Source organism: Abramis brama (assembly GCF_963993115.1).
Source record: "Abramis brama genome assembly, chromosome: 14".
NCBI lineage: Eukaryota > Metazoa > Chordata > Actinopteri > Cypriniformes > Leuciscidae > Abramis > Abramis brama.
In genome coordinates, this window is record NC_139976.1 from 4,418,209 (window position 1) to 4,430,718 (window position 12,510).

Sequence of the window (12,510 nt, forward strand, 5' to 3'; positions counted from 1 at the left end):
AGGCCTTCAGGAGGGAGATGTCGAGCTTCTGAAGGCCTGGCTCGTGTCTCATTAACAGAGGGACAGCGTGACCAGATAATCATCTCTCTCTCTCTCTCTCTCTCTCTCTCTCTCTCTCTCTCTCTCTCTCTCTCTCTCTGTCTCTCTCTCTCTCTCTCTCTCTCTCTCTCTCTCTCTCTCTCTCTCTCTCTCTGTCTCTCTCTCTCTCTCTCTCTCTCTCTCTCTCTCTCTCTCTCTCTCTCTCTCTCTCTCTCTCTCTCTCTCTCTCTCTGTCTCTTTCTCTGTTGGATGTGTGATACCTAAACATGCTCCTTTCATTTGTTTTTGTTCTTTTTTTCACAAAGCAAGACGCTTTCATTTCCTTTATTGTTTTTTTTTATTTTTTATTTTGGCATCGGCTCCATCACTTTCATCTCTTGGTGGTTGTAGAGGACTCACTCGAACTACTGTGTGTTTGTACTTGGGATACTCTGAGAAATGTTTGATACTGAGAGTTTACCTGGTAATTAGTTTCCGCCAAAGCCGGCTGGCTTCACTGTTGCTCACGTTTAGACCAGAAACATACTTTATGCAAGGGTGCAAATGTCTGAGCAACGTATTGGAAGATTACGGTCATTTTGAATATACATGCATACGAGATCAATTCAGATGTATGTGATATTAAACCAGATGTGTTGTTGTTCAGGTAACTGATATAAACATGTTTATCAAGAGTCTGTTCATGTTTTTCTCCATCGTGTCTGTAGTTCACCAGAAATGATGCCCCTTGTCTTATATATTGCAGGCACATATTTCACCCCAATACATTTATTTGTTTGTTTAAATTTACTTATTTACTTTTTATTAATTTAATTATTTTTTTTAAAGAAAAATAATTATCGCTGTTTATTTATTTATTTATCTATTTAAATTATTTATATATTTAAATGTAAATATTTTTTTATTTGTATTTATTTATTTACTTATTTACTTATTTGTGTATTTATTTAAATCATATATTTATTTAAATGTATTCATTTTGATGTAATTTGAAATCATTTCTAAAATAATAATACTTGTTGTGGCTGTTGTTTATTTATTTACTGGCAAATATATTTAAATGTATTTATTTAATTACATAATTTAAATTATTTATTTACTTATTTATTTGTGTATATATTTTAGGGGTGTAACAATATATCGTGTCACAATATATCGCAATACAAAAATGCAACAATATGTATCGTGGATAGTTCACCCAAAATCAAAATTACCCTGTGAGAAAAAAATTTAAGTTTTCAGAGTCAGTACTACATTAAACTACAATATATTATGTTGAATATAATGTATAATAATGGGGGAATATTAGTGGGTCATTTATTTATTTACTTATTAATTACATTTTTAAATCATTTCTAAATAACATTTATTTGTGTGAAGAGACAAGTAGTTTTACTTTTCCAAGGAACTGGACTACAGTTTTTCACTCTGCGTTGGTATGGCCATTGTAAAAGAGTCCCTTACATATCTAGCCATCCTAACTTCATAAAGACGTGACCGTGAGACTTTTTGGGCCAGTAAACACCTAGCAGCACCCTAGCAACCAGTCAGAATGCCTTAACAACTGCCTAGCAACAGCCCAGAACATCACACTCAGAACATCGAAGTTTTGCACAGTTTTGTAAAAAAAAAATTTTTTTTCAGAAATAAGTTTGAAATCAAACAAGATTGCTCATATTGTAGATTTGTACTTTTTCACCACACGATCTAAAGCTCCAATCTCTAGCTGGCTTGTATTTTTGCACCCAGGCAGAGAAAGGAATATAGTCATATATATATATATAAAAAAAGGAATCACAAAATTCTAATAATGCAGATTGTGATATATTGTACAGAAATATCTTGCATTCCTATTTGTTGCTTGCTCCTTTCTCTCGGTTTGTAAGGTATTAATACAGCTGTCCATCATACTTTGCTTCGCTCTATCTACAGATTAAACCGTATCTCTCGAAAGTGTGCGTACACACACACACACACACACACACACACACACACACACACTCACAATATGCTCTCAACACCCACCAGCTTCACTGTGGTATCACCGTAGTATCTATAGCAACCAGCCGGCTCTGAATAAAGCCAGAGTTCCTGTGTTAGCATGGAGAACATCATTACTCTGGCATAAAGGAGAGGAGAGAGTGTGCGAGAGAAAGAGAGATCTCCCCGTGTCTCTGCGCTGAGCGTTTAAACATCTCTGTAATGTAATCATCTCCACTCCCTTCAGCTCGGCTCTAATGGTATTTCCACGCCGGCGTCGTGTGTGTGTGCGCTCTGTGCGGTTCAGTCCAGCTTCTCTGGCTGGTCAGAAGAGCTCTGAACATGGGATGATCGTGAGAGATCAGTGAGAACACACGTGTCGGTCTGATCATTTTACCACTTTATGCATGTTTTGTAAGATTCCCCTCTCTGTTAAACATATTTTATTAGATTGTCCTGGACTTAATACAAGTAGAATGCTCTTTTACCTCACTTAAGGACTTATTTTGGAAGATTATGCCTGAAAAGGTTTTGGATTTATCATATATTAATTTAAAAAATCTTGTATAATATGACTTGCTGTTTGTATTTATATGATATTTGTATTTTTGTAATTTAATTGTTGCCATGAAAATAGCTTTGAATGCTGACATGGCACTAATGTAAGGGTGTTGTGATGTTCAGGGTCAGCGTTTTAAAGATGAGGAGGGGGGGGGGCACTCTGTCTATCTATCTATCTATCTATCTATCTATCTATCTATCTATCTATCTATCTATCTATCTATCTTTTGCATCAGTACTGTACCTTAACACAGTTATTGAGCTGAATAATGACACTGTTTTCTTGCTACAGCTGATGTTTATGTTCAGTGTTTTCATCATTGATTCTGTTACTTTCCTCTTAATACTGTGAGTCTGTGACGCTGCTTTGCTAGAGTTTCTGTTGTATAAAGCACTAGACTTGACTTGACTTGACGTAGAAGAGGTAAAAATTATTGCTTTTTGCATTTTTCCCCTGGGAGTGTAGTAAATCAATATCTTGATTGCAAGAATCAATATTTTTTGTGACTTTTTCCCATTAATATTTTTTTGGGGAGGAAAAAAAGAGACTGAACAATCATATCAAGGTGAAACAAATTCCACAGAAGTTCAGTAATTGTTTCTCTACATCACAAATGGAGGAACGCGTTATGCACTGATGCCTGTGTGTTCAGATCACGAACACTGAGTTTCAGCATTAACTACAGTGATGCTTGCCTCATTCAGGCCGTTCCCCAACAGTTAGATCAGGATTTGTGTTTTGTGATCCCTTTAAGCCCTGACTATTAAGCAGTTATTTCCCACCAAATAGACCCTGTGAGATCTGAATCCCATCCGGACAGCCACATTAGGAAATGCAGTCTAGTGTGATGAAACGTGATGACATGGTTACCAGGAGAACAAAGCGCAGAAGAAGAACTTTAGCTCGGAGCGGCTCGACTTCAAATAAATTGAATGCTCCTAAATCCGCTTTTATGGGAGCGCGATCTCTTCCCTCTCCTGAGTTTAGCGATCACTCCCAGGAGGGAGAGATATGAAATTTAATTGATATTGTTTGAGTGTATTTTTCATAGGAACAACATTTAAAGGAATGTTCAGGGTTCAACAGATTTCCACAGAAATGTACAGGTACAGTACAGTAAGGCATGATCTAAAATCTCTAACACTCAAATAATTTGTATTTCTTTCAGAAGATTTGCTTTAACAAAAACGTAAGCTTCATATTTCAGCCTTTAAACTCATCCGATGCTTGCAGCGTGTCGATATAAGCGTGTTTTTTGCAGTCAGTGACGAGTCAAAGTTATACGGCAGTCGATCTCGTGACACAAATGCTGTCGATTGAGCTTAACTTGTATTGATCCAGGAACATTACTTTAAGAATGTCAGCCATGGGAAGATCCTTCAGAGAGAGTGAATGCCAGACAGAGGAGTATTACGGAGTGATGGAGGGATAATGATGCAGGAAATGAAGGGATGCAGAAGGTTAAACTGCGAAACTGAAGCTTGAATCAGTGGCTCGGCTCCAGAATCCAGCGAGCCGTCTTGTTGTCTACTGTATGCATAAGTGGATGCCGGCATTGTAACTGAAATAAACCCTCAATAAGCAAAAACATGCATCCGTTTGAATCATCTGGCCATATTTCAACCCATTCTGATGGAATCAGCACTGAAATTGCAAGAAAAGCACATCAGCGTTTGTCATGGCTGATTTTGAACAGACTTGATTTGCAAACGATTACAATAGAGTTTGACAAACTTGTTGCTGTACTAATTCTGTGATGCTCCATTTTGCAACAAAAAAATACAAAAAAATACAAAGCATGCATGAAAAAGTCATGTTAATTAGATTTAGCTATGTTTAATCCTTTTTTAGTACTGTGCATATTCAAGTGCCACAGAATATTAATAATGAGCAATTCCCTCTATTCGTCCACATTCTTGGATGATTTTTTTTTTTTTTTTTGCTGTGCTTTCTATGCTAAGTGTACATACATTCCTGCCTTGCCATTGTCCATGTAAAAATGATATGCTATCATACTATTTATTAATATTTGGAATTATCTTTTAAGTTTTCATTTTACATTTTAGCAATTTTTATTACTTTTTTCTTTTCTTTTTCTTTATTTTATAAAATTCTATTATGCTTTAATTTATTTTTATTACATTTTTAGTCATTTTTGTACTTTAGTTTAAACTTGTTTATTTCATTTAGTTGCCAATGCAACCTTTTTTTAATTCTTCTAAGCTTTATCTAAAGTTTTTTTTTTTTTAATCTAATATTATTTATTGTATTTAATTTCAGCTTTATTTCAATTACAGAAAGCAATTTTAATATTTATAGTTTTAGTTAACAGTAACAACGTTGCCTTGTGCCAATGGCTAGAATTTGTCTGAATCGAGTGAATAATTGAGCTTTATACGCTTTAGACCTGCCTTCATGTTGCATGCTCACTCGTGTTGCCTGAAGTCTCGGAGTCGCCGCTCACTAGCGTCTGGAACACAGCCTGATGTGAACGACTAACATGGATTCATTCAGAGCCGCTGCGGAGACTGAAGACCAGTGATCTGAGCTCCTGCGGTTTGTGTCATGAGATTTCTCCTCCCTACCATATTATGCTAAGCAGAACACTTTAGCTCCTTCAGAACGAACTCTATTAGCATGATTTATGAGGATGTGAAGCCATTCTGCATGTCATCAGTGTAAACAAGAGTAGGCCTACGCCAAGTCATATATTTTTAAACACGTGCACAACACACAAGATGCAGATATCGTTTTATTATATATTAATATTACATTATATATCGCATATTCATATAGTCTATTGTAATTGTTACCTACAATAAATCAAATTATTATGGATATATTTATATAATTCAGTATTTAATTATATTTTAATAATATAAAAATATTATATTTATTTATGGTACATTAATGTAATTTAACATAAAATTATTTGCTTAAATTTCGGTAACACTTTAGTTTAGGGTCCAATTCTCAATAAACAAGTTGCTTATCAGCATGCATATCACTGGAATATTGGCTGTTTATTAGTACTTATAAAGCACATATTAATGCCTTATTCTGCACGACCATATTCTACATCCCTTTATCTTACCCAATACCAAACCTTAACAACTACCTTACTATTAATAAGCAGTAATTAGGAGTTTGAGGCAAACGTCTTAGTTAATAGTTAGTTAATGGTGAGAATTGGACCCTAAAGTGTGACCAACATTTATTTATGTAATTGCTACATTAAAATAAAACAAATTACTATGAATATATTTATAAATGCATAGATTTGCCTTGCATAAAATATTCCCCATATAAAAGAGTGCTGTATTTCAATAAATCAGCGAATAAACAGCAGCCCTGGCATGCATCAGTTCAGTGACATGATTGGGATAGATGGCTAATAAAATGATGCGTTGAGCATGTTGCTTCAGGACTTTCTTCTGCCACTCGGCTCATCCAGAGAGATCGGTTCTCTCTCCTGTCGAGTGTTTTGACTGGGCTGCGTGTAATTAGATTGTGTTTAATCCTCGCCTTCGCTTCAAAGAGAGCTGCTAAATTAGATTGTGTGTCTGTCGCTGGTCTTCTCACAGGAGAGCCGATGTCTATCTACAGCACTGCTTAGCTGTCCTCTGTCACGCTTCTCACATTTATCCTACATCAGAATGAATCAGGCAGGATATTTCTCTTTTTTTTTGGTTTTGCATGCTTGTTAAGTGGCTAGTTCTTCCAAAAAAAGCACAACGAAATGCGATGTAGAAGTCATTGGTATGACTTGTGTGCTTTCAAGTCTTGTGAAACTCTTTCTGTTAGTTATCTTGCATTGTGCAAAACAAGCTCTCTGGCGATTACTACCTGTCAATTACCCAGAATCCCTTATGCACGCACTTCAGCTCTCATTGCACTTTAAGATGGCCATCCGCCCACTGGAGACAAAAACACTCTGAGAAGCGCTTAACAGTCTGACCTTTACACACTCAGACACACTTTTCTGCTCCGGCTCCTCCTGCAGAATGAGTGCGTCTCACTTAAGTTCACTCAGCTGCTTTGAGATGATAGGATGGCGTTTTGTCATATTGTTTGTGTTTGTCCTGTCTATTGAATAAGAACTCCATCTATAGCTTTAAGAAGTGCCGTACAGACACAGATTCTCAGCCGCTGTAGAGCACCTGAAGTCAACCGTAATGAAAGTTGCCATTATTTACTCTCTCAAGCATAAGGTTAAAAAAAAAGTTTAAATATATGTACAAATAAATAAACTTTATGCAATTTTTTTCCCAATGCAATGATTGTTCATACACTGCAGATAATGATCACTGTATCTTAAAATATTAGTATTTAGGTATCTAAAAATACTTAAAGCAGAATAAAATTACTTGAGGACCACAACTTATATTATTTTAGATATTACTTATTATATTATTTTATTTATATATATATATATATATATATATATATATATATATATATATATATATATACACACTTTTTTTATAATAATATTTGTTCTTATTATTTTCACATTTTATTGTAATATTCTTTCAATTCTTCATAATGTATACATTTTTTTTTCATGTTGATTTTATCTTAACCTAAGTGAAATAAAATCCTAATACCTTGTGCAGTGCTGGTTTTCAAGTATATTTGTTGTGCAATAGCCAAACACAATTTTTATTTTATTTTTTATTCTAGCCTCTAGCTACAGCGGAGGGGAAGACAGTCAGTGAATAAAGATTAGCATATTGCTTTTTTAAAGACTGAATTTATTGCACGAGTCGTACGGACACTTTTATGGTACTTTAAGGATGTTTTCTTGTCCTTAAATGTTTATGAACTGTTGTTAAATGCAAAAGAGCTGCATACAGATTCCACAGAAAAAAAACAACGTCATGCAGATGTGATTGGACATGGCCTCAAGTAAAAAATGACTTTTAAAATTCGAATGAGATATTCCTTTAAATCCATAGAATGTTGTCCCGTGCTCTGTGATGAGGGTGTCCCACTCAGGTCCTTAATCTATTCCTGTCAGCGAGCGTATTTCCTCTCCTTTATCTCGCTCATTACTCACACAATCTGTGATTAGGCTGAAGTTGATCTTTGTAAGCTCAGCATGCTGTTGTAGCTCACTTGCTCTGGCTTTAAACAAAATGCAGCAACCAACCTGTAAATAATGCATGCGCTGTTCCGACACGTGTCGCAGTTGGCCGTGTCCTGTCCGGTCCGATAGGAGAGCCTGTGAGGAGATAAAGAGAGAGGACGAGTCATTACACAGGCTGTTTGGCCGCTCCGCCTACCCGTTCGCCGCTCCCTCGTTCACTCTGTCGTTCCTCATTATCAGCTCACGGTCAATACACGCAGTGGGAAAGAGATGTTAGCATTCTTCACACCCGGCGTTCTGCAGAGGACACGCAGGACGCCGACTGTGTTTGTGAGTGTAATCAGAAATGAGAGAACAAAACGGCCTTGAAATTTTAGTACGGAGACACTGCAGAAATGTCAACGCACAACATTGTGCTGCTTTTGTGTGATAACAGGAGGTAAAATGTGCTGATACGTGTGGCGTATAGCTCTGTTCCAGACTCTAGCGAGTGCTGTGGTTTTACGTCATGTAAGATAGCATCCTGACTGAAATTAAACTGCATTTTACAATTAATTCCAAAAATTGATTAATATTTTTTAATATTTGTATAAACTTTTTATAAACCCCTATAATAGGGGTGTAATGGTACACATAAGTCACAGTTCGGTATGTACCTCAGTTTTGGGGTCACAGTTTGATATGAGTTTACCTGTCCAGTTTACATGCTTTACTCTAATTGATAGATTGACCAATGCTGTACAAATGCAATGGCTGTTTCAAACGCATTGGTTTGATTACGTGTCGTGCGTAGCTTACGCTGTCATTTGAGGTTTTCATTAACATGCGGTGACCATGGTGGATGCACAAAGTTCAATATTATGCTTTTTGGAGAAATCATGGAAAGATGAGCGAGAAGGAGAAAATGTGCCATCTACATCAGCCTGCTTCACTTTTCCTCGAGTGGCACCTGACACTTCTCATTTCCAGGACACGCGTATTTCATCACTGGACTGTAGTGAGACTTACGACTAGGGCTGGGTATTGACACAAATTTCACAATTCGATTCCATTTCGATTCACAAGCTTGCAATTCGATTCGATTTGATTCAATATTGATTATTTTGGATATCAGGTACAATACATTGCAAATTTTCTCAAGGAAAACAAATCTCTCAACTATTGTTGTAAACTATGGGAGTCAGTTGTAGCCTATAGGCTTGTATACAAACACTTAAAATACACTTTTTATTTATTTTTATAATAATAGTTATATGAAATTATATAAAACATTTAAATGGTGGCTGTCATAAACTTTCCAGATTTATTCAAACATGCATTAAATATTGAAGAACATTAAAAATTGTAATGAATATGTAATATGGTGCATATATTTAACAAAATGCTCCTCTCTAGAGTTAATTTTTCTAGCTGAGTTTATGGTCACTGGATATGTTTTTTCTGAGGTAAATGTGACGTTACATGACATTGTTTACTAACGTCTATCCACGGTTCAAACACTGATTGAGCGATTCCATGTCACATGATACGGACTTCGATAAGTTGTACTCTATCTTTTAACACACTTTCAGATGCTCATTCATGTTTATTTCGCGCTGTAACTGGTATTATTAAGGCGGAAGAGAAGGTGGAGCGCACATGACCTTCTGGAGCGCTGCTGGGCCAGAGCGATCTCACGCCACAGCGCCAAAACGGTAATTATGTTTTTGAATTGCATAAGAAAATGGACGTAATTTGAAATCTGAGACTTTGTTTCATATCAATAATAACAAAGCACATTTATTGGATGGGATGCGCGCTACAATGTTCCATTCATTCATCAACTGAAAACAGGATGACTAATCGATTCTTGGGATTTAAGAATCGATAACGTTTCGTAAAAATGAGAATCGATTAAAAACGAGAAATCGATATTTTTTTATACGACACAAATCGGCACAATGCCAAATGATTTTGTCTCATTATAACTGGAAACAACTTAAAATGAGGACGTCACTGGGAAAAAACAGCAATGCAGGTTTGAGAGGTGGCGCATGCCAAATCTCGCGAGAATCACGACCTGCTTTACGGCACGACGTCACATACATCAACAACATATGAAGCCGCCTCTATGGAAGACACTAGCACGCATTTCAGACGTGAATCATGGCAGAGTCGATGAAGAAAGCGAAGAAAGCGCGGTCGGAAGAGTGCAGAGACGGCTCTGCGTGAGTGGTGTTTACGACAGTAACGTTAAATACAAGTACTCCACAGCGACTCTAGGGGGCGAAACTGCATAGTGTGCCTTTAATAGCCTTCATTTCAGGAGTAGGCTTACAATCTGTCACCATTTTTGACCTTTAACCCTGTACAGAGTCCACAGGAACATGATTTGACATTGCCCAACAGGAGATAAATGCAGATATGTCCACTGCACATGTAGTTTGTATGATCACACTAGCCTCCGGCCTGCAGAGGAACATGGAATATGATCTGACAGTAGAGTTCATGGGCGCTTTTAGTACTCAGGAATGACCATGGAGACTCTAACCTCGGCTTGATTCCTTCACAAAATCCTGTGGGTTGGACCAGAGGGGATGATGATATCATTTCTGCTGGAGATTTGCTTGATGCGATCATCCTCACCTAAATCAGACTGCGCTCAGGGGGGCGGAAACGGACAGTTCAGTACCTAAACCAGTGCTTTTTGCCAGAGTTTCACTATTATCAGTCATTCTCTTAAGCTGTAGAACTTTGTATGTAAATATTTGATTCAAAGCAAATTATAATCAGCCTAGAAGTGTGTAATGTTTGTTGAAGCGGAAAGCTGTGTTCCTGAATTACTTCATCGCTGTTTTGTACATCAGCAATCAGCGTCACGTCGGCTCTCTTAACAGCATGAAAAACAAAACTGTTATTCAAATGCTGAATAAATTATACATAATACTAGAACACATCTCATTATAGTCACTTCAGTGTCGCTCACTGGAGGTTTGCACACTTTCCCGAGACTGAGCCTTACAGTTCAGCACTCGCTGACTCGCTGACCAGTGTCTCCTGCTTCACCACTGATGAATCTTCAACGCTGCGCTAAAATAATTAATATCTTGTTCAGAGTTGTGCATGAGAGTTTTCAGTGTGATGTGAACGTTATGGGATAAGAATATTATGACTAGAATACATAATAAGTCTTGCTGTTGACGTAATTGAAAGTTTGCCCAAATAAATGTACTCTACTTTTCAAAAGTTCAGTAAGATTTTTATGCTAAACAAGGCTGCATTTATTTGATACAATAAAATAGTAATATTGTGAAATATTATCGTAATTTAAAATAACTGTTTTCTATTTGAATATAAAATGTAATTTATTCCTGTGAATTTTCAGCATCATTACTCCAGTCTTCAGTCACATGATCCTTCATGATCATTCTAATATGATGATTTGCTGCTCAAAAAAACATTTCTGATTATTATCAATGTTGAAAACGGTTGTGCTGCTTCATATTTTTGTGGAAACTTTTTGCATTTATTTGAAATGGAAGTCTTTTGGAACATTATAAATGTCTTCACTGTCACTTTTGATCAGTTTAATGCTTCCTTGCTGAAGTATAAATATCCTTAAAGTGAATCAGTCAGAGCGGGAACATCTCATTCACTTTCTAACATACTAGTTATAATTAATATCTGTGGTCTCTGTCTCTTAGGTTAATCATTCATTATAAAGTTGTGTGTAGTGAAGTTCATCAAACTTAAATGGTTAAAAGGTTGTTCTTATGACTGGAGAATAACTATCTTATTCCGCATATTTAATTGTAAATATAAAACTTTGAAGTTGTATGTATGTGTAATGCTTGTCGTTTTCGAGGTATATTGGTGATCTTTTGCCTGGTAACGGAGTCTTATTTCCCTTCCTCTCGGTGAACAGTAGTCAGTGTTTACATCTGATTCTTAGTCTCTTGTATGTGTTTGTGTTGGCTTTGATTATGCCCTGTTTGCTCCCTTGAGCAGGAGTTGCTGAGCTGAATATTTCTAACGTTAATAAATGTTAAAACAAATATCATAAATATTCTTTCGTCAACATGTTTTCACTTGCCGGTGGCGGTAACATTTCGTCTTTCCAACTCCATCTGTGTGGAGACGTGGGGTCAGAAATTTCGAGAAGCTGCACTTCCAGTGTTGGCTGCCATTAGTAATTACCGCCTGTCGCCGTAACAATTGCTTTGCTGGCAAGAATGCGGCGACCCATTGACCCCTCCAACTTGTCCTGTGATGGAGGGCCAATGTCAGACTGACAGGAAGCCGACGGAGTGATTAATAACTCTGATGAGGCATGTTGTCATATCTGTCTGTCTCTCGTACTGTCTGTTTCTTCACCTATACACTCTTTCTCTCATTACTGGAACATTCCGGCCAGAGTTTTATTCTGTACTCGTGTCTGAGTCAGAGTTTGTACTGTGGTAAGTTCTGGTACTTAAACCACTCTTTAACTCATGCTTTCGTTGTGTTTAACTTTAACCCAGAATATTCCTTGTTTATTGTTTTGTCTCAATTTTTTACCTTTTTAGTATGCTCTATTTTAATTATTATTATTATTTAAATTGATGCAGTTGATGCACCCCATATTCTTTATTTTTTAAAGACTGTAATGCATTTAATTTGGTAACGCATTATTTTGGTTAATCCATGAGTTCTATATTATTGAATTATATATTTTTTTTTTAAATGATTCAATCCATGTTTAATATATATATATTCAATTCATATTAAATGAATTTTGAATTAAATGAATTCCTGGGAAATGAATTTGCCAGTGATGAAATGAATTTTGAATTTCTTATAAAATTAGCTATTATGAAAAATA

The 12,510-nt window shown here is 36.3% G+C and overlaps 2 protein-coding genes across 3 annotated transcripts in view; one reads left to right on the forward strand and one right to left on the reverse strand.

Moving 5' to 3' along the window:
- The window catches only part of dock1 (dedicator of cytokinesis 1), a 236,687-nt gene that overhangs the window by 115,418 nt on the left and 108,759 nt on the right, over positions 1-12,510 (forward strand). The gene's annotated exons all lie outside the window — the stretch shown is intronic.
- The window catches only part of insyn2a (inhibitory synaptic factor 2A), a 43,081-nt gene that overhangs the window by 8,090 nt on the left and 22,481 nt on the right, over positions 1-12,510 (reverse strand). Inside the window, exon 3 of the mRNA XM_084134950.1 lies at positions 7,734-7,805. Within this exon, the coding sequence (XP_083991076.1) occupies positions 7,734-7,805 (72 nt within the window). The remainder of the gene's footprint in view (positions 1-7,733; positions 7,806-12,510) is intronic.